This window comes from Abramis brama, assembly GCF_963993115.1.
Source record: "Abramis brama genome assembly, chromosome: 9".
Classification (NCBI taxonomy): Eukaryota; Metazoa; Chordata; class Actinopteri; order Cypriniformes; family Leuciscidae; genus Abramis; species Abramis brama.
The window spans coordinates 12,001,380-12,025,501 of record NC_139971.1 but is presented as its reverse complement, the minus strand read 5'-3'; the positions used below and the strand labels follow the sequence as shown (position 1 = coordinate 12,025,501).

Genomic DNA, 24,122 nt, shown 5'->3' with positions numbered 1-24,122 from the left:
GGTTTTACCACCAGGTGATAGTGTTGATTTATGTCTAAAGTCAATATGCTGCCTTTGTACAGAGAGAATGAACTAGAATTAATTATAATTAAGTTATTGTAACAGTCACCAGCTGGAGTGCCCTTGAGAGCCACCAGAGGGCACTCCACACCAGACTATTATAACTCCCTCACAAACTACATTTCCCATAACTCACTGCCCGAACTCATCATCACTGATTGCATTCACCTGTGTCTCATCACCCTGTTAGTCTCAGCCTATTTATACCATGTTCACTCATTCACTCACTGCAAAGTTTTGTATGTTGTTGCACTGCATTTCCGAGCGTTTTCCCTGGTTTCATGTCTCTTGGTTTTTGGATTTTGGATTTTGGATTTTTTACCTGTTCTGTGGATTACTCTTTTGCCTCTGACCCCTGCCTGGTTTGTTTGTTTGTTTGTTTGTTTGTTTGGATGGCCTACCTGTGTTTTGACCTATTGCCTGTATATTGGATTACGTGTCTGGATTGCCCCTTAATTAAAGCTGCATTTGGATCTCAACCTTCGTGTCTCGGAGCAGTTCGTAACAGAAAACTTCGCCAACATGGATCCAGCAGTGAGACTTATGCGTCTCTGACAAGGAGACCGCAGTCTAGAGGACTATGTACTGGACTTTATCAACCTGGCTCAGTTGACAAACATGGACTGAGTGGCTCTGCTGTTACTGTGGATATCGTGGAGGAGGAACACAAAAGCTACGCTGTACCCACCATTCCAGAGTCTAGTCCCGTCACGACCGCTGTTCCAGAGCCTGAGCTTCTTCACGTCAGTCCTGCCAATCCAGAGACTGTTCACGTCACGTCTGCCGATCCAGAGACTGTTCGCGTCACGTCCGCCGAGCCAGTGTCTCCGGACAGGATGGCCGCCGCCAAGCCAGTGTCTCCGGACAAGATGGCCGCCGACGAGCCAGTGTCTCCGGACAAGATGGCCGCCGACAAGCCAGTGTCTCCGGACAAGATGGCCGCCACCACGTCGCCTGAGCCCTCAGCAGAGATGGCCGCCGCCACGCCTGAACCTGAGTCCTCAGCAGAGATGGCCGCTGCCACGGTGTCTGTTCCTGAGCCGGTGTCTGTTCCTGAGCCGGTGTCTGTTCCTGCCCATAACCCCATAGCCGCCCCCAAGGAAATTTTTTTGAGGTCCCTTGATAGGACCATGGAGGCCGCGCCGCCATGGTCTCCTGAACTGTCTGGACCGCCCTGTAGCCCTGAACCGCCTGGTCGCCCTGAACCGTCTGCTCCCCCCTGGCCGCCTGAAGGGTCGTCTCTGCCCTGGTCACCTGCACTGCCTGCTCCGCCCTGGTCGCATGCACTGCCTGCTCCGCCCTGGCCTCCCATCTCCCGACACTCCACACCAGACTATTATCACTCCCTCACAAACTACATTTCCCATAACTCACTGCCCGGACTCATCACTGATTGCATTCACCTGTGTCTCATCACCCTGTTAGTCTCAGCCTATTTATACCATGTTCACTCATTCACTCACTGTGAAGTTTTGTATGTTGTTGCACTGCATTACCAAACGTTTTCCCTGGTTTCATGTCTCTTGGTTTTTGGATTTTTTTTTTTTTGCCTGTTCCGTGGATTACTCTTTTGCTTCTGACCCCTGCCTGTTTTGTTTGTTTGTTTGGACGGCCTACCTGTGTTTTGACCTATTGCCTGTATATTGGATTACGTGTCTGGATTGCCCCTTAATTAAAGCTGCATTTGGATCTCAACCTTCGTGTCTCGGAGCAGTTCGTAACAGTTATATGGCAGACTTCATGAAAATACATGATTTTGTTGAAGGAATATTTCACCAAAAATATGTATTTCTTTTGAAATGTTGAAAATAATGTTCAGGCTGCTCTTTTCCAAACAATGAATGTGAATGGCTATTGATGCAATCAAGCTAAAAAAAAAGAAAATAAGCACAATTAATCCTATAAAGCCTACTGTTTCTGTATAATATTTGATACACAAATTAAGGCTTCAAAATTGTTAATGTGATAAACTTTGCTGAAGAACGTCTAGGTCAGTGATTCTCAACTGGTGGGCCGTGGGCCTCGGAGCGCCATCTGGTGGGCCGTGTAGGCAGTGGTAGACTACCCCCAAATTAATTTTTATTTATTTTTTAATTTACAAATCTTATTTTCTAATTATCTAATTGTTCTTATGAATTTGTATGATCAAAAACACTCAAGTCAAGTCAAGATGCATTATTTAAAAGCTAATTTAGGTTAAAATATCGCAGCACCAATCACGTCAGATTGAACGTTTGTTCGATTAGATGCAGTAACATTACGTTACTGTAATATGGCTCGTTTTCTGAAAAGAAAAGCAAATGTGGGAGACAGACCTGTGCAAGGAAAAGCTTTGAAGTATGTGGTGAGAAAATGCGACGCTGAATACATTACATTTGGTGTTATAAGGGCAGGTACACACGGACGAGAAGCGCAGCGCCGCGTCTACAACTCGAGGTATCGCACACTGGACGCGCACTTTCTCAGTTTATGGCCAGCAATATTGTTATGTTTAAGGACATTACAAAATTAAGATAATGTCTGTAGGCCTACTATGTTATGATTGCAATTAAATTTACAATTACAATTAAATACAATCATTGCTGAGTCTGCAGTCTGAACACTTTACCTCAGGATGTACATTAACTGAATTAATTGAGAATCTCACCTGAAAATCCGATTTTCATCCACGCAGCTGATTTCTGTAAATGAATATAAAACTAAATGTATCTTGCAGCACAGGGTGAAGTCAGTATAGGCTACATTAACGATGCTTTGAGACAAATATAATGTTGTAAATTTAATATAAAACTATGTAAATGGCGCTCTGTGGTGCGACAGGATTTTGAACAGCGTCTTGAGCAATAGCTGGCACTGCGGACAGACGCCGCCGGTGTGTGTGAATTTTAAAGACGTAGCATATGCACGCAAAAAACATTTTTGGCGTATAAATGGCACGAGAAATAACATTCGTGGTATAGAGATCGTGTTGCAGCGAATAGAGAGAATCCCCTCTTGTGTGTCTGACCTGTTGTTACAGGTATGTTAGCATGTTATTGTTACAGGAATGGTTACTGAGTAAACCTGCAAAGTCTTTTTGATACAAGGACAGTTTTTATCTATATAGCTGACTTGACATTGTCTGCTACAGTGGCATAACAGATTAACAGCAGAGTATATCATTGTACTTTTATAATTTTCTGTTATTCTGTGTTCATACTATCATATGTGGAAAGGTGGTCCTCGGAATGTTTTTAAACACTCATTGGTGGGCCATGAGTTGCAAAAGGTTGAGAACCCCTGGTCTAGGTTACTAATATAACCCCCATTCCCTGAAGGAGGGAAAAGAGACCTTGTGTCGGACTGACGTCATGGGGTTTCGCCTGGGAGCCCAGTCACCTCCAAGTGGTAACAAAACGAGCCAATGGACATTGGCCAGTGAAATTTGCATGCCGAGTCATACCTACTCCTACATAAGGGTATAAATATGACCGACATTACTCACTTCTTTCATGTTTTGCTGAGGAACCGAGACAGGGATCCTGGCCATTCAGCAGTGATTCATGGCTGTGGCAGGGGGGACATGACGTCTCCGTTCCCTCCTTCAGGGAAAGGGGATTACATTAGTAACCTAGATGTTCAAATTCAGTCAGTCACGTTCCTCGTTATGTCGGACTGACATCATGGGCATAACTGACATAACCACTGTGAACCACTGTGTCTTACGTGTGATGGAGACGCAGATGCTGGCAAGCTGTTGCGTGCCCTTTTAGCAACTGCGGGGGGGGGGGAATTTCACACTCCATCTGGGGAATCCCCATGAAACCCCTGACCGCCCAACAGTCGAGGGTAATGAGAGAGGAAAACCTTTGAACAGATTTTGCCACTAATGGACATCCATACTGCCAAAGCTCTTCATGCACTTCCGGAAAAAAAGACGATCTTCGCATAGTGCTCCGAGTCTTGAAACCAATCATCCAGCCGTGATCGCTCAGAATGAGTCTGAGTGTGCGGTGGCCCAAGCAGGCATGGCTGTCAACTCTGAATCTGATTCAGCATGAGCAAACACCGCCAAAGCGGGAAGCTCTGTTTTATCCTCATCTTCTAGCCCAAGGCTGGTTGCCTACCTTGACCTAGACTGCAACTAAATGGTTGCATTTTGCCACCTTTTTTCCTTCTAGTGCTACTGAATTTAAGAGGCTGCTCACTGCAGAGCCAATGGGTGGAACTTGACATCCAGCTCCCCCTCACTGGATGTAATGGGTGGAGCTAGATGGTCTAAACACACCTTAACCATTCTCATAAACCAGTGTCGAGTACTGAATTCTTTAACCGGGTATGCTGGGTGTTGCACCATGTATATGTTGGACCTTTTATTGAAAGTAGCCTACATTTACCTGTTGAGACATGCCGTTACAAGCGTGATGTTTGAGTTGAGGGAAGAGCCGTTAGCAAAATATATTTTTGTAATTCCTCAAGGTGCCACTGGTGTCGCAGAAACTACAAACTTCACCTTTAAATTGTATGGCGCATTGTCTTAGGACATACAAAAGATCTAAACCAGAGAGGAAAAGTGATCATTTAAATGTATGCAGGAAGTATTTTTTTTTTATTAAAAAGATTATATATATATATATATATATATATATATATATATATATATATATAGACTAGTCAGACTAGTCTGATAGTTTCTTTCATGACAGTATCTATTTACAACAGTCAACATCCAATAAACATCGACGTACACTTGATCCACACAAAACAATTTACAATCACAAAAATGTCACAAATTATACATTACACTCCCTTAAACGTTACTTACACCTTACACTCCTATACTACACTATACAATTACAACACTTCAACACCTGTCTGAGTCAATCCGTTACAGAAGACAAGACCCTACTTTAACGCAGCATGAGCGCCCCAGATCCTTTTCAGGAGATCGTGGATAGACTCAAGCACGCGCTCAGCGCTTCCACAGCCACAACATCCGCCATTGCTTCTCCTTCTCCGGTAACGTACACCAGTCCCGTGGCCATCATGGCGCCCTACTGTGGCTCGGCGGAGAATTGCAACGGATTCCTTTTACAATGCTCACTGGCTCTAGAGATGCAACGCAGCGTTTTGCCACAGATCGAGCCAAGATTGCCTTAATTATATCCTTGCGGTCAGGGCGAGCTTTACAGTGGGCCGAAATTCTCTAGACTCAAGCAAAACTGGTAACTCAATCCCTGGATAGTTTCACAAGGCACTTCCGCCAGGTCTTTGGTTAACCACAAGGAGATTCAACCAATGGTGAGCAACTATATCATCTTAAACAGGGAAAAATGTCCATTTCTGATTATTCCTTGAAGTTTCGCACCCTTGCAGCGGCCAGTGGATGGAACGAAAGCTCGCTCCTGACCACATTGGCTCCAGGTCTGCGGTTGCATCTCGCTGCCTATGACGACTCAATGGGACTTGAAAAGTTCATTCAACTATCACTCCAAGTGGCGCGCCATGTGCAGCATTGTCTGGATGAACAACCGAGCCAGTATTTCCCCCATCATCTCCGCCAGCCAGAGTTTCCCAGTGCTCCAGAACCAGACACCGAACCAATGCAACTTGGTAACACTCGTTTGCCTTTTTGCCGGCAGAGAAGGCTGGCCCAGGGTCTGTGTTTATACTGTGGCGCCTCAGGACACATCAGATACACATGTCCCATCCTTCCTCCAAGACCCACGGTGAGCTTTATTTACAACCCCTCTGTTGAAATGAAACCACTTACCACAGTTGTAGTACTGACTGCAGTCCATGTATCTGTTTCTATACCAGCCCTCATTGACTCTGGGTCAGCCGGAAATGTAATCTCAGAGGATCTCTGCCGCCAGCTCAAGCTCAAGAAGAGGTTCACCGAAACCAGTTACCAGGTTTACTCAGTGATTGGAAAACCACTCTGTAAACGCAATATTCACTTTTCACTAAACAGCTCTGTGAAATCTAGTGAGAAGTGTCTGAGTTTGCTGCTCTAAAAAGTTAGTCTGGAGCCCAGCAATAACTTTGCATGAGGGACAGACCAAAATTTCTGTCATTTATCAAACTTGGTACGGTGCGTTGGTTACAACAATAACATTGTTGACATTATTATTATTTTTTTATTTTTTTAAGGAAGCTCTCCTTTTCAGTGCATAACTACTTAATAATGGCAAGCTTAGAGGACTTATATAGCGAACAAGTCATACATACTTTATTGGTACTTTAATGTCATTTTTGGAGCTTGATAGCTCTATCCACATTTACTTTAGCTGTTAGACTTGTGAACATCTCCTTTTGTGTTCCACGAAAGACAGAAAGTCATTTGGTTTTGAGTAAATGATGGAACAAAAATAAGTGCTGAATAAACTGATGCACTAGTCACTGCCATGAGGGGAAAAAAGAGGTGTAACAAGGTGTGTGTATGTTCTGACCGTCGCAGTGAGGACTCAGGTGGAGGGCCTGTTCTTGGTGGGACGGGGGGTGGAGGAGACCCAAGAGCCATGTCAGGAAGCTGAGTGAACCTGAATGTCTTTTTGAGAAATTTGCATATTACCGTTCACATAACGCTCAAGTGATATGGGTTTTGACCAAGGAAAGAAGTTTTGGTAACATTTTCTATGAAGCCTGCATTTATTATGTATCATAAGGGTATTCTTAAAGGGATAGTTCACCCAAAAATGAAAATTAGCCCACGATTTACTCAACCTCAAGTCATCCTAGGTGTATATGACATTCTTTTTTCAGACGAATACAATCGGAGTTATATTAAAAAATGTCCTGGCTCTTCCAAGCTTTATAATGCCAGTGAATGGCTTTATATTTTTTTAAGTCAATCAAAGCGCATCCAACCATGATAAAAGTGCTCCAGGTGGCTCCAGGGGGTTAATAAAGGCCTTCTGAAGTGAAGTGATGCATTCGTGTAAGAAAAATATTCATATTTAAAACTTTATCGACTAAAATAACTAGCTTCTGGCAGACATAACTAGCTTCTGGTGTGGAGCAGTTATATCATGGATGGATGCACTTTGATGGGCTTCAAAAAATATAAAGCCATTCACTGCCATTATAAAGCTTGGAAGATCCAGGAAATGTTTTAATATAACTCTGATTGTATTCAACTGAAAGAAGAATGTCACATTCACCTAGGATGACTTGAGGGTGAGTAAATCATGGGCTAATTTTCATTTTCAATGCCTTATGAACAACCTTATAATGTGTTGTGTCATCTCATGAATAATGGTAACAACAGTAATAAAACTTACCCTTTTTGTGGTTATAACTATTAAGAATATGATGATTTATAACACACAATCAACATGATTTTATCCACACAGTTATAATGGATTATATATCCCATAATTTCATATCTTTTACTTTCCCAAGTCTCATATCTTGACATTGTCTACTTAAGACCTGCGCAATATCATAATACATCTTATGAGTGGTATTTTACTGCTTAAAGTATAGTGACAAAAACAAAGCCTTCTTTTAAACATCTAAAAAGCTTTATAATGTGGTCTTAATATTAATAAGTGGTCTTTGTCTGCTTTAAGTAAAGTTACAAAAGCTGAGTATTCTTTTAAACAGCTATAAGATATCATGAATTGGTTATAAGACATTTCCCTTAAAGTAAAATCAAAGTTTTGTGGAAAAGTACAAATAAAACAATACATTCAAAATGCAAATCATGTTCTATTCATAAAAATTGTAAAATTACAAGGCTTTACCAATTCTAATAAGTAGGTAGGTATTATTACTGTTGTTTATAATGAAATGATAAACTCATTATAAGGTTGTTTATAAGGCATTATGTGTGCATTATAATGCATTAAGAATTCCCTTATTATGCATTATAAATGCATTGTAACTATTGTTATGAATAATTATCAGATGATACAACACATAATAAAGTTGTTTTTAAGGCATTATGCATGTATTATAATGCATTAAGAATACCGATATAATGCATTATAAATACAGGCTTCAAAGAAAGTGTTACCGAAGTTTTTAACAAGGAAGCTTTTTGTTGATACATCTGTACATATATGCACAAATCTTTATGACATTTGAATGATAATAAATTCGATTTCAGACACTGCTTGATTTTACACATGCACACAAAAAGGCTTTGTAATAACACTGTTAATCGGCACAATTAGTTCACTACTTCTGATATCAAAACGAGAAAATGTTAAAAGATTAATCAGCAATAAAAAAAGAAAGAGAGATAATAGATTTCTTTAATAAATAAAAAAACATTAAACAATTGTAATTATTCCAAACTTTTGACCAGTAGTGTAAATCAAGCCATTTTACTTCCATAATCTTATTTAAGCAAGTTGTATGCAAGTAAATAAGGTCTATTTTGATTCCATGTTGACTTTAATACGAATAAGACTAATAAGTGTTTATAATGGCTTTAGTGACAGACTGTACAACTGTACCTGTTTGGCCAGACTGCACTGGTAAGGGTCTGGTTTATAGGCTGGCACCCACTGCAGGCCTCCCTGCCCTTGATTCTTGGTGACTGGCGCACTGGTCACCACCTCTGAGTATGGGATGACTGGACCCAGGTCATAGGGACCTAGCGACTGATGTTGATGGTGGGAGTGATAGTGGTGGTGGCTGGAGGTGGAGTGGCCAGCTGAAGCTAGGCTAAAGGCTTCCTCTAGCAGGAGATGCATCTGCTGACGAACCTCATCTATGGAAGGCTGAGAGCTCAGCGTTGATGTCTCAGATTGACCTTTGATTTGGCGACCACAGCCAAAATAATGGCGGGCTGCTAGACGGTCGACGTCAGTCTCTTCAATAATCTCCGGCTCAGTCTGCAACAGAAAAAGAAAACAAACACAAACAGACTCGCATGTATTTAAAAGCTGCTGAATTGTGATGTTCAAAATAAATTTAAAGGAATCGTTCACACAAATATTTAAATTCTGTGATCTTCATTGTTCAAATGGTTTTCTTTCTTTTGTGGGAGATTGATTAGCATTCAGTGTGTTATAATGTGTATAAAAAATGGGGTAATAAAGCTTCAAAATCTTATTTCTGCAGTTGCAGATTCAGACCTAGTGCATAAATAGTCCAGTGCACCAGGTTTGGCATTAAACAATGCTAAACACCATTGGCTCTCCATTGGCAGAGTAGAAGAAAAACTATGGTATGTAATCATATGGACTACTTTTATGATGCTTTTATGTTGTTTTTGTCCCTGGTCACTGTATGGAAAGGAATTAACATTCTTCAAAACATCTGTTTTTGATCTACATCTGTCAGAAAATATCATACAGGTTTAGAAGAATATGAGGGTCAGTAAATGATGACAATTTTAACTGTTTTAAATATTCCTTTTTTTTTTTTTTACACATCAAAGGGTCTAAACAGCTGAAACATTATGAAACTAACACAATATTAGCACAACCAGACAGGAACTCTCAGTGCCTGTTTTGAGCTCCTTGAGATCCTGCTGACATTCAGAAATTATTAGTCAAGTATGACAGAGAAAAAAGCCAAGAAAAAAATGAAAATGTTTACAATGACTCCAACCTGATATTTTACTAAGGAGCCCCTAAAAAGTCATGGTGATGGAAAAAAAATATGAGGGACAGCCCGCCAAATACGCATGCTACTTTATCTGATTATTTGTAAGTGTGAACTCGTGAAACTGACGATGACATTACTGGAACATGCGCTTATCAGAGGCTACAAATATATGAGCAACAGGTGAGCTCTTAAGGTTTTTTGTTTTGTTTTCAGTGACTGTTCTGTTTGTGTGTGTGCTACACTGTTTCTGTCACTCTATTGTCAGGAGTTAGTTTCCACCTTGCAGTGGGCTGTCTATTTGTGTCTACAGCGAAAAGAGGAAAATGAGCGTCACTCAAGGAAAACGGAGTGTGTTTCTGTGTTCATGGCTCATGCCTGAATATAAGACACACCAGTTGCTTTTTGTGTTTGGGGGAAGAGCATGCTGCTTTTGCATTGGAGCACAGCGATTGTGAGCACTGTGAACTGTTCACCATTGAAGTGCTTTGCGCTCGCGAGTCGATCTGGCTGAGGAGTGAGAGACGGGTCTGTCCTTATCGCTCGCTCTCTCTCTCCAGATCAGGATGTCCTCTTGCCTGACTACAAAGCATGCCCGGCGCCTCTTCAGTTCGGGCAGAGGACAGTGCATCTCTTATTTCTGGTGAGATTGATTTTGAGTCACCGCCTCCAAACATTCCTCCCGTGATGATAAAGCACAGGGGGAACCACCGAGGTGGTCACTCATGCAGTGCCTAAACGCTTAAAGTTAGCCTCCTTGACAAGTTAACTTCTTTGGTTTTCCTCTTTGCATTGGTGATGCACTGGAGAGGTGAGGTTATTTTGGGCTCCTGATAATATTTTTTAATCTTAATTTTAAGTTTTGCTTTTATGTCTATATTTTTACTCTAATTTATCTATATAATATAATATTATATAAATGTGGAAATGAGAGCACATGTGACAAGTGTACTTCACATTTGTTTTATAGATAAAACAAGGGCAACTCTCACACTAAGAGGCTGCTTAAATTTGTTTTATATCAGGTATATTTTCTGTTACATGTATTTCCTTGTTTAATGTGATATATCTTCGCTCTTTGCATTGGTGATGCACTAGAGAGATAAAACAAAGGCGACTCTCACTCTCAAGAGGCTGCTTTAATTTGTTTTATATCAAGGAATAAAAGATCAGTGAAACTGCTGAATGCTGTCCTGTTCTTCACAACGCACAAAACACAATGCAGACAACAGACCAGTTACACAAGGGCATGTGGTTATACGATGATGCCCCAGTCTGAAGAGGCACTCACAGGCTTTCTCTTCCCTGGGAGCTCATCATCACTTAAAATGTCAGCGCTCCCCACCAAGCCATGCAGAATAACATCCACACTGGTGGAGAAGGCGTTTCAGTCAGCCAGTCGGGCTGGTGCTGCTCTGCACACTATGGCAGGCGTACCAGGCTGACCTGCTAAAAGAAAGGCTCAAAAGCAGAGTAAGGCTCAGCAGCCTCAGAAAAGACCTGACATCAGTACTACCTTCTAAGAAGAAGAGGTCCTGATTGCTTTGCACCAGGTCTGTGGGGGTGGCCCCTTTTGGGATGGGGTGTGTAAAAATACATCAACTAGCTTCTTCCCGGCACCCTCACAAAACCACTATAACATCCCTGCCACCTCTTTTGAATGTTCTGTCGCTTCCTGTTATCAGCCAGGACACAGAACATTTACCATCCCCCCAACAGGAAGTATCGGAATTGGTACCCTTTTCAGAGAACTTGGCAGCATGAAAGCCACTGCTGGTTATCTCTCCTTGGGTTCTAAAGACAGTTAAATAAGTTATTTTTGAACTATAAAAAGAAAAAATGGCCAGAGGAGAACTGAGCCTGGCTTCTCCCAAGGTTTTTTTTCTCCATTCTGCTGATGGAGTTTATGTTCCTTGCCACTGTCGCCTCTGGCTTGCTTAGTTGGGGGCACTCAAATTTCATTGCATTGCTCTCCGCGTTTCAATAGCATGGCCTCCTCTACCGTAAAATCAGAGCAGGTGCATTTACTGTCACAAAAACTGCAATCTCTCCTGTGCAAAGGGGCCATAGAACATTTTCCCCTCCCAGAGAAAGAGTCAGGCTACTATAGTTGGTACTTTCTGATTCAAGATGCTAACTATCAAGATGATTGTGTCGCAAATACAACATCACGATTGTTTTGTCACAATTGATCTCAAGGATGCATACTTTCACATAGAAATCCTGCCACAACACAGGAAGTGTGTTTAGAACACTTTCTAAAATCCATGTTTATGGTAAGGGTTACGTGCTGCGGCTTCGATCCCTTTCTATGTGGCTCAGACCCCGGTTCCTCACCTTGGGTCCCACTCTAGGTGGTAGTTGTCATCGCAAGATGCTAACAACAGACGCTACCCATATGGGCTGGGGAGTGGTCTTAGGTGGCAATCCAGCCCAGGGAATCTGGTGAGGTTATCATCTTGATTGGCACATCAATTGTATTTCTGGCCCTGAAGCATTCCTCCACCAGTAAAGAGGCTACCATGTCCTATTGCGGGTGGACAACACTATGGTAGTCACCTACATTAATCGCCAGACGGACTGTGTTTGCGTCGTCTGCACAGGCTAGCGCAGGTTCTGCTTTAGGTGCAGGTTCTGCTTTAAGTTCCTGTTCCTTAGGGCGATTTACACCCTTAGTAGCAGATTTGGGAGAGATTTTACGAAGCAGAGGTGTCCTCTTTGCCTATCATGGGACAGCACAATGTCCCCTCTGCTTCTCTCTGAATCACCCAGATGTCATAAAGACCACTCTCAGTGCTAGGAATCCCTCCACGAGAAGAATCTATGCCACTAAATGGGGTGTCTTTGAAAGGTGGTGTACTTCCCGCCGTGCAGACCCAGTTAACTGCCAGATTGCTTCAGCACAGTAATTTCAGCAGAAGTTATTATCCCCTGGTGGGACTAAGCAATAGTCCTCGAGGGGTTGGTGAGACCACTTCCAACCTCTAGAGTCAGTGCCTGACAAGCTTTTATCACACCTGTGAGATGATGACGGGACGGCAAATGACACTGCCTCTCCACCTGCTCTACCAGCCAGGTGACATGAAGCTTGTCACGGCATATACCACCCACCAATATCTGGAAGAGTTGCATCACCACCTAAGAACCGCATTTGCCTTTGCACAACAGCAACTACAGAAAAGTGCAGAAGGACGCAAAGCCTATTATGACCAGAAAGAACACAAAGAACTTGACATTGGAGACAAAGTGTGGTACTACAGTTTTGTGCAGTCACGACAATCGACTCCCCATCGCCTGTCAAAGAAGTTTCTGCCTCACTTGACAGGACCCCATGAAATTACATTCAAAAACAAAACAAAACATTCAATTGTCTGCATGAACACCCTACTGTTATCCAAATCTAGATACACCCACTCTGTTGAGATTGTGCCCACTAACAAGAAGTAATTATTATCCCACAGGTGTCATTGCTAATTAGAGTTCTCAACGGGTCGGCCCGACAAACCCGACGGGACCCGCGGGTTCGGGTCGAAAATATAATCAAATGACTCGGGTCGGGTCGGACCTCGGGCTTAAACTTTTCCGCTCAGTGAAAAAAAAAAAATAATAATAATAAAAAATTATATATATATATATATATATATATATATATATATATATATATATGTATATATATGTATATATATTATGATATATATATTTTAATCATCGCTGCTGTTCACCGTAAAGAAAGTCTGGCTGCTGCGTGCAACGCGCATCATGGAGAGGGGCGGGGGCAGACCTGACGCCGCTGCGTGCACGCCTTTAGCCTGGAGAGAAGAAGATGAAGTTGGTGAAAAGTAAACTTGCCGCAGGTGAATTTACCGTCGCTACTACAGCCTATTTATATATTTAAAGTTTATTGTTTCAGTTGTTTGTATTGTTAAAAGGCGTGAACATTAAAGGTTGATTTGAATTCCCGTCTGCTGGTCATGATAATAGGCTACGTGTATGAGAAAAAAATAATAATAATCCGACGTGGCGTCGGGCCGCGGGCCGGGTTCGGGCAGATAATTCATGTTGATGTGTCGGGTTACATCGGGTCCGGGCTTTAAAAGCCACGGGCCGGGTCGGGTCGGGTTTTAATTTTCAGGCCCGTTGAGAACTCTATTGCTAATGCTCAATTTCTTCATTTCCTCCTTTCTCTTTCACTCCTCACCTAAAATGTTTTAAACAAACAGACACCTTAGTATAGGGCTAAACCTATACTAACTACGTCCATTGTGCCCAAAACATGGATTGCAGAGTCCCATGAACTACCTGTCATGGCACTCTCGCAACCGATAAAAATACCAACCAAACGGTCCGACTGAATTAAAAGATTCACCGCTAACCATCTGTTCTTTTCTCTCTGTTATCAGGATGATATTAAAACCCGCAATCCTTTCTAGCCCCGCAGTTGGGGTAATGCCCCAACCCAAAGTCGCGTTGACAGGCCCAGTGTAGAGAATTATACTCTGTAAACAGCCAGGGTTGCTACTAATGAACAGAAAACCCACCCCACTCTTTTGAACCAAACCATCAAAACAAATGAAAAAAAGCTTTTTGGTACTTCAAAGGGATCTCGCTCAAATGAAATTCGTAACCACCCTAATGTTCGAAATTCAGCGTGAAATCAGTTCCTCTTTCGATAGCCTGGCCATGGGTAGAATCCCACTGTATATACTTTAATACCCTTTTGTCTACCCCTTTAGCTTTTTATCACCTATCAGCCGACATATATTGGACAGAACATGAAAATCTTGCAAATTTTTCAAACAGCACTCCTCCTCTCTTGATCCTGAGTTGCAACAAAGGATCAAGAATGAGGGAACTCAGCTGATTGATTTAACCCCCATCAACACAGTCCTGGTCTGCCGCCGACACCACTCTATGTGCCTCTACTGTCGTAAGCTACATTGTAACATTTCCCCTGGCCTTCCTCCTCTACAAAAGGGTTAATGTGATACAAGACTCAATGAGCAAATGCGGAATCTTCAGGAGGGACCAAGAGCGAGCAGAGCCAGAACCCTAACCTGAGAACTTGGCCAATGTAAATGAGATTACGCCCTTACCCGTGCATCACACCACCGAAAACTAGGGTAGCCAAGAAAAGAAAAAAAATACAATCATCATCATAATTACCAACCAGTCGCGCCATAGGCCCACAATATCCCAGTCCCAAAATCAAAATCTTGCACCAGAGCTCAGCTAAGTGATGAAGTGTTGTGTTGTGTCCGTAGTTTTTCCTCTTTGTCGCCATCTCTGTTCGAAATCTGCAACTGCAGTTATTCGCGGAATTATCAACTTTACGCGGGTTGTGCCTCGGCACGGCACAGCACGGGTGAATCCAATGTTTTGAGGAGAATGTGCGGATGTCAGTCACCGCACCGGTATGGATACTGTCATTCGGAATCAGAGATTCTACTTTTTGGAAGTATGACCAACATAAGAATTTTCACTGGAAAATGCAATCTGAACAAGTAAGTAACATACACTTTTGTTCTAACCAACTAAGGGAAAAAAAAGCATTGCAGTAAATTGCGCTGATTAAATCTAACGATCGCCAAACCGTGCAAATTAAACTTTATTCTCAAATTGTTAATGTTAACAACATCAGCATTGCATGACTACATTTAATGTGTATTAGGGCTACCTGTAGTTCAGTTTCCATTTCTGTGCAGTCTAATTTCTAATTGTCATACCAACAAATGAATGTTCCTTAGAACTGGTTCTCTTTGAAATACAAAGACACATATCTGTAATCAGATGAATATTTATTGCATTATTCAATATTCTGATGCATGGAAAAAAACCCGTCTCTGCGTCTGTTTTGAACCCCTTCAAAACACGGAGTTCACGCCACCTTTCAAAAGCCCTTCCGATATTTTTTCCTTGTTTTCACATGGGCCCGGTTGCAGTCTTTTTTATTCTGTAGCCACTCCGAAGTCCAAAGTCTTTTGCATACGGTTGAATCTCCCGTTGTCACTAGTGATTGTTGTTTGAACCTTTCTGGATCCGCCATCAAATTGCTAAGTTTAATTATATCAAGTGCTGTGAGACAAGGCTATAAATCTCCACCTCCAACATCCTCACACGTAATATAGCCTACTAGCCAGGACACATCTTTATGTGTACAGATGTGACATGATGCAAAGACATGCTCGAATTTCCCGCGGAAATCCACCAGTACCACTGGAATTAAAAACATTATTACAAGCTTACCATTTTGAATCGAGCTAAGGCAAGCAGATAGTTTTGAACACTGGCTTTTTATGTACTTGCTCAAATTTATTTTGGATAATTTTTAACCCAAAAAAGGTACGGACTGCAGCTTTAAGTAAACAAACTAAGGTTGAATTGCTGGTATATTGATTCTCTCAGGTTGTGGTCAAAGAAATCGCATCTAACGCTAGACTTCTGGGACACATTCCCTTGTCCCTATATGAATGAATGTGTGTTTTTCATTAGATTAGTTTGTGTGTATTAGAGTAGTTAATAAAGTCTTGTTTGATTTTACATATACACAGGTGTCTTGTGCTTACAAGTTATTGCCTTATACTGTCGATTTTGTTACCTTTAATGTAATTAAATACAAGACAGCAGAACAGGTAGCAACACACACTAAATGAAACAGAGATAGGACCAAGACTGACTGAACAGACGGAAATTAAATACAATCACAGATGATACTGATTAAGAAACCACAGGTGATACAGATGACGATGATTGACTAAACAGGTGATACAACTGAAATGATAATGACAGTAACCATAGAAACGAAGGATCTTTACCTCTAATAGGTAAGATTAGAGTGGTGGGAAAAGAAAAAAGGAAACAGGAACCAATCAAAACACAGGCCATTTCCACACTAATACGTTTTCGTTTGAAAACGTATATTTTTCTCTCCATTTTGGCCTTCCGTCCACACTGAGACGGCGTTTTTATTAATGAAAACAAAGCTTTTTTGAAAACGCACTCCAAAGTGGATACATTTGAAAATGCCGTTTTCATGTTGTAGTGTGGACTGTGAAACCGGTGGTATTTAAAACCGATGACGTAAATTTAGTCATGTGACGCATAGTGTAGGCCTACCAATAGATATTCATGTTTATACCAGTATTGTGCCTGTTATATGCTATTCACTTTAACACTGTTGCTAAAAATATTCTACATTGCACACTCTTCATGTCACAGTCCTGCAAAGATGACAGAATTTACTAACATTTGCTGTCCTGCGGCAATACATGAGAGCAGTTGCGTTTTAGACCAAACATATGGTGACTGTGTACGACCTGGACCGCATCAGTGAATGGTGAGATATTTTACTAAATAAAATTATCCTGCCAGAAGAATTGCGCGATAACTTCATTATTTATTTTTCCATCTGAATCATATCAGTGATCTTTTGTGGGGTTTTACGCATGCGCAGTAAGGTGAATTTAGCGTTTTCAGGCGTTTTTCAAAAGTTTCTCATCCACACTGAAACGTCCGAAAACGCTAGTGTGGACGGAGAGCGTTTATAAACGAAAACGCCGTTTTCAAATGTATCCGGATTAATGTAGACGTAGCTACAAACTGAAAGTCCAAACAAGCACTGACACGTGACAGTTATATTGATCCAAGTTCCCTTACAGCGGCTACTGTAATCAATATAAAGCTATTTTTACACCGAGTCAGAATCCACATTAAGTACAGGGACACAGGTGAATCCACAACAGTATAACTCATATTATGGACAAAGACAGAGACTGTGTGGCTTTTTTTTTTACTACTAAATGCTTAGAGGCCAATTTTCATGCTCAAAATAGGTAAGCTTGTTTTCAAATAAAACATGTCAGCATGTTTACAATTGCTGAGAGGTGCCCCCAGTCAGCATACTACAGTTAATTAAGATCTGGGACACGACTGTGTGCCACTGACTCTGTCTTGATAATGTCACATGTAAGCTTCATGCTTACATGCTTTATACATGCTTAATACAATTTTTTTTTTTTTTTTTTTTTTTTTTTTTTACAGTAAAGAAATAAGAATTTGTCAACATTTATTCCATTCTCCATTCCAAATCATAGTGACGAACATGCATCATGATTCAGATCACCTTATGATTCTTCTTCCATTTAAAAAAATAAAGACCAGAGCTTTTTTACTTTATTAATTTTGCAATAAATAAATAAATCAGTCAGTCAATCAACAAAAAACAACATATTCTGAGTCCGCTTGCCTGTTCCAATATCTAGCCTACATCCCCAAAAAGGTGGGAGTTTTGTCTTTTTTATTACTGTATTAGTCCATTAAGTAAGTGTCCTGGCCACAGGGGAATCCAGGAGTATGATGTATTGAGGGAATCCCCAGTTCTGCAGCACATCACCGCAATATAGAGTTAAGAAAACTAAACAACCAAGACATTTGTCATTATTTTTCTTCCATATACCAGCAACTAACACTAAACTAACAAGCTTATCACAACCCACCCACAACCAAGAAAGGCCTTACAATATAATATATAACTGTCTAGTATACATTTATGCATTTGGCAGATGCATGTATCCAAAGCCATAACCTGTAGCTGACTCCATGCTCTGCCAGCTATTTTTGAACCCTTTCCATTTGATTTTGCTAATGCGTTATAATGCTTTTCACAAAAAAAAAAACACTCACATCATAGCCACTGTTACGGATCCCCTTTCTGGGTCTCTCTCTCATGACCAGAAGATCCATCTCTGTTCCTCCAGGACTGGGACTGTTTAGAGACTGTCTGCTGCAATGTTTGGGGTGACTCACCTGAGAGGTTCTGAAATCATCACAGACAGACACACACACATACATACAGTTTAGTACAATAGCATCAAATTCTGCAAATACATCTGGACATATAAATATAAATGGTAATTTCTAGAACCTACATATGCATGTGTGTATGTATGAGTTTGTCATGTCCATTGAAATAGATATTTATGTAAGGCAGTCTTCAACCAAGGGTTTGCGGCCCCTATGGGGATTACAGCGGTCATGCAGTGTGTCTACCAATTAATGTTTAATCACAAATCTTTTTTTTTTTGTTAAAAAATTAAAACATTGATAAAAAACATCTCAAAGTCAAATTTTAATATAAGCACCCTCAAACGAATGTATAAAAGCACCCTCAGTTGATACTGTAATAATATAATTTTATTGGTGAAACAGATTTGGCAAACATGTCGCTGTCTTTGATGTTTGATAAATAAATAAATAAATAAATGAATGAATGAATGAATGAATGAATGAATGAATGAATGAATGAATGCAAATTTTGCATTTACTTTTAACCAACTGGTATCAAGGTGATTTGGATGTATGCAGTCATTTATTTGCCTTTCATTTTGAACATTACATCTATTGTTTTATCACTACAAACATCCTTCTGTGAAATTTTTTTTTTTTTTTTTTCTTAATCTGTTTTAATTCTGCTTTATATTTCTTGTACTGCACTTTGGTTTCAACATCTGTTGTTAAAATGTGCTTTATAAATCAATAAACTAAACAAAAGTTTCAAATGAATGCAACCCCCTGTAAAAAATAATAAAATAAATAAGTAAGAGTTCTTCACTACTTCAATACATCTTTACTGCCCGGTGTCACGAATCTGGTCCATGCACTTCTGGTTGGTCACCACCAGAGGTCGCCCACTCACAGCATGGACTCTTGCACTTCACTACAATCCCCATCATTCATTGCATTGACGACACACACAGCTGATTCCACTAATCACGCTCACACCTGAGAACTATCACACACTATCTCACACTCTTTATAAGTCTTGGACTTTCTCTCCTTGCGGCTGAGTATTGAATTGCGTTTAGCACTCCCCTAGTGTTAGCCTAGCTACAGAGCCCATCCAGTGATCTTAGTTTTGCATCGTCCTTTGTGTTTTCCTGTGTTCTCCTGTGTTCTGATTCTTGCCCGTGTTTCCTGGATTCACCCTTAGCTTAGCCCTTTGGACTCTGTTTGCACCTCGTTTGGATTATTGCTGTTTACCTGGATTATCTCTCTTTGCCTTGCCCCTGTTGGATATTGTTCGCCAATCGTCTATCCACGCTTGCCCTAAGGATTACTGTGTCATGCCTCTGCCATACCTGTTTGCTGTTTATTGACCCTGCCTGTATGATGACCATGTTTTGGAATAAAACCTTGCATATGGATCCACACGTTTCTCGTCTTGTCCGCCCCATTACACCCGGTTTCACAGAAGGCTTAAGCATAGTACCAGACTAAAATGCATGTTTGAGTTGTCTGAACTGAAAGCATATTGCGCTGACATATATCAAAATATGTCAGTTCCATTATTTTGCCTCAAGATGCACAACATAAATGTTTTTCTTTTCTAAGGCATGTTTATAAAAGCTACTTAAATGTCCTATTTTAACTGAGATCTACTACTGGCTTAATCTAAGCCCTGTCTGTGAAACCACCCTGGTGAAAAAAAAAAAAAAAAGTATACTTGCAGCCAGACTAATTAACAGTAGCCTGTACTTCAACTGTGTTAATGATTAGTTAACTTGAAGTGTGCTATTTTGAAACAAATCAAATTTTGTACTAAGTATATTTTAGTAGTAATTAAATTGTAGTAAAGCATAACTTTAAGGGCCCTATTTTAACGATCTGAAACGCAAGTAACTTTGTGGGCGGGTCTTGGGCACTGTTGCTATTATACCGGTGGGATAAATGACTCTTGCGCCCGATGCAAATCTAAAATGAGTTGGTCTGAAGTAGCTTCATTATTCATAGGTGTGGTTTGGGCGTAAGGTGAAATAAACCAATCAGAGCGACATCTCACATTCCCTTTAAGAGCAGACGCGCTTGTTCCATGGCGGATTGCTATTATAACGGCGGATTTGCCAGACGCACGCCAGGAGCGGTCCACAGCCAAGGAGACCGACGTTCTCATCAGGGCCGTAAAACACAGAGAAGTGACATTGTATGGGGATGGGAGAAACCCACGCAAATTAGCTTCAGTTAAACAGGCGTGTAAAAATTTGGGTTAATGTGTAAGCTAGAATTTTTTCACATCTTCATGGACACAACAATGATTTCCCTCGTGTGTTAATATTTTTCCTTGTAATAATGTATGGTTTTCTAAAAATGAGAACTGCTGCGTCTGTGTATAGATGAGATAAGCAAAGTGCATGCACGTTGTGCACGATTATGGCCAAGGAATTATGGCCAACAATTCCGCCACTGACCAGGAAAAACCTAGTCTAAAGTCAGTGGTGTGTTGCGCATGTTATTCATATGCTATTTTAAGGGTGCATCCCTTAAAATAGCATATGAATAACATGCGCAACGTGCCATGCGCAACGTGTATTTTCTACTTTTCCTCACTGAGCAGCACTGCTGCTCAAACCTCATAGTTACAACGCGGACTGTTGAGCAGACGCGTCTCAAGCCTATTAGTGATCCAACATCGGATACTCTTATAGGTTACTCCTGTGGATCACGGCTGAACGCGTCTTCTCCACACTCACTTACAAACAAACATTTTTTCGCCTATCGTGCGTCTACTCTACACCCGTACCACTAAAAAGACGGATTATATCCAAGACTTCAGTCATAAATCAGTATTAATATTGATAGCATCACTGGTAATCGTGCTAACTTACTGTCCATCTGTTAAAATGGCGAATATATCAGATGTAAGTAGTCTACCTTTAGGTGCAGGTGAGGACACATTTGAGCTGCACGCACTGCAGTCTGAGCTGGAAGCTGTTGAGAAACAGATCCACGACCTTTTAGTGAGACAAGCCGAGCTGAGAGACCGGCGTTTAGCTCTTGAAACATCATGCGCCGATGCACACAAATCAGTGGTTAACGTTACTAACCCGCTGACTCCGACCTCGTCTACTCCGTGCGTTTCTCAGCATCGGTCCCGAGCGCCGAGGTCGCGATCAGCCATGGTCTCGTTCACTCCGGCTCCAACACGCCACCACAAAGCCTGGATGGTTCCGCAGTGGAAGACGCGAGTCAGGTCTAGACCAAGACTCTCTCTGACCCTCCCGGTTTTCGAGATATCCACCCAAAACCGCTTCTCCCCTCTTCGCGAAACAGAACGCGATGCTGTGATCATCGGCGATTCCATCGTTCGGCACGTACACGCTACGTTAGGTAAAAGTAAGGTGCACAGTCACTGCTTTCCTGGTGCCCGAGATTCTGAACGGTGACAAGCGCGTCGGAACTGTGGTCCTGCACGCGGGAGTGAATGACATCAGGCTGCGCCAGACGGAGGTTCTGAAGAAAGACTTCAGGAATCTGATCGATACGGTACGCAGCACATCGCCTGAAACAATGATCATTGTGTCAGGACCGCTTCCCACGTACTGACTAGGACATGAAAAGTTTAGTAGATTATTAGCGCTAAATGAATGGTTAATGTCATGGTGCAATGAGCAGAAACTGCTCTTTGTAAATAATTGGAATCTGTTTTGGGAGCGTCCTAGGCTTTTCCGTGCTGATGGCTTACACCCAAGCAGATTCGGAGCGGATCTTCTGTCGGATAACATCTCCAAAATGTTAAATACCTTTTGACTAGTAACCAAAAGTCCAAATCATAGTCTCTGCTGCACCAATTTAACTGATATAAATACTAGTGTAGAACATTGCATAGAAACTGTGTCTATTCCTTGTTTAGTGAGATCAAATAATAAATCTACTGCAGGATCTAGGAAAAATCTAATTGTTATTAAAACAGAAAATGTTGCTATTAGTAAACAAAAACAATTTCTAAAGCGAGGTCTTCTAAACATCCGTCACTCACACCTAAGGCAGTTATTGTAAATGAAATAGTCACAGATAATAGCTTCGATGTACTTTACTGAAACCTGGCTTAAACCAAATGATTATTTCGGTCTAAATGAGTCTACTCCATCAGGATACTCCTATAAGCATGAGTGATGATGTCACTGACTATTACATGGTAACTTGCATATTACGTACTCCTGTAAAACATCATGCTGCGCCGCGTTATCGATCAGGCAGAACAATCCTTCCATCCACCATAGATAATTTTTCAAATTGCTTATCTGATCTGTCTCAGCTGCTCAGTGAACCCAAACAAACAGATGAACTAGAGGAATTAACTAGCACTATGAGCACCATTCTCTCTGGAAAATTGGATATTGTTGCACCCATTAGATTAAAAAAGGTCAGAGAGAAAAGTAAAGCACCATGGTACAACAATACTACGCATGTTCTAAAGAGAGAAACCCGTAATTTAGAGCGTAAATGGAAACAAACTAATTTAGAGGTCTTTAGAATCGCATGGAAAGACAGTACGTCACGTTATAAAAAGGCCCTAAAAGCGGCCAGGGCTGAGCACCTCCGCAAACTAATAGAAAACAACCAAAACAATCCTAGGTTTTTATTTAACACCGTGGCTAGACTAACAAATAAACAGATGTTACCTGAACAAAATATTCCATTACAGTTTAGTAGTAATGATTTCATGAAGTTCTTCACTGAGAAAATAGAAAACATCAGAACCACAATTGTAAACGTTCAATCCTCAATCGCGCCTTATAATTCAGCCTCAATTATCACCCCGCAAGAACAATTACAGTGCTTTACAACTATAGAACAAAAAGAGTTAAATAAACTTATCACTTCATCTAAAACAACAACATGTTTATTAGATCCTATACCCACTAAACTACTGAAAGAAGTGTTACCTATAGTGGAAGAGCCTCTCCTCAATATTATTAACTCATCTTTATCTTTAGGTCATGTTCCAAGAACATTTAAACTGGCAGTTATAAAACCTCTCATTAAGAAACCACAATTAGACCCACATAATCTAGCAAATTATAGACCCATTTCAAATCTTCCTTTTATGTCTAAAATACTAGAAAAAGTTGTGTCCACCCAACTGGGCTCTTTCTTGCAAGAAAATGACATCTATGAAAAGTTTCAGTCTGGATTCAGACCGCATCATAGCACTGAAACTGCGCTTGTTAAAATCACAAATGATTTACTCTTAGCTTCTGACCAAGGCTGTATCTCAATACTAGTTTTACTTGATCTTAGTGCTGCGTTCGATACTATAGATCACACAATACTCTTAGATCGACTACAAAATTATACTGGTGTTCAAGGACAAGCATTAAGCTGGTTCAGATCATACTTATTTGACCGCTACCATTTTGTCTATTTAAATGGAGAAAAATCGATCATAACTCCAGTAAACTATGGAGTGCCGCAGGGATCTGTGTTAGGCCCTCTGTTATTCTCAATATATATGCTGCCACTTGGAAATATTATAAGGAAACATGGAATTAGTTTCCATTGTTATGCTGATGACACTCAAATCTATATTTCATCACGGCCAGATGAAAACGCTAAATTATCCAAATTGACAGAGTGTGTTAAAGATATAAAAGATTGGATGACGTGCAATTTTCTTTTATTAAATCCAGACAAGACAGAGGTACTAATCATCGGTTCAAAAAACCGCCCACAAAACCTCTCACACTACA

General features: G+C 40.9%; 1 protein-coding gene across 2 annotated transcripts in view; it reads right to left on the bottom strand.

Moving 5' to 3' along the window:
* The window catches only part of kiaa1549lb (KIAA1549-like b), a 182,164-nt gene that overhangs the window by 11,588 nt on the left and 146,454 nt on the right, over window positions 1-24,122 (bottom strand). For both annotated transcript variants that reach the window (XM_084124747.1, XM_084124748.1), the window contains exons 17-19: window positions 18,280-18,412; window positions 8,505-8,885; window positions 6,492-6,589 (exon numbers count right to left, since the gene is read on the bottom strand). In XM_084124747.1, coding sequence (XP_083980873.1) covers window positions 6,492-6,589; window positions 8,505-8,885; window positions 18,280-18,412 — 612 coding nt within the window. The remainder of the gene's footprint in view (window positions 1-6,491; window positions 6,590-8,504; window positions 8,886-18,279; window positions 18,413-24,122) is intronic.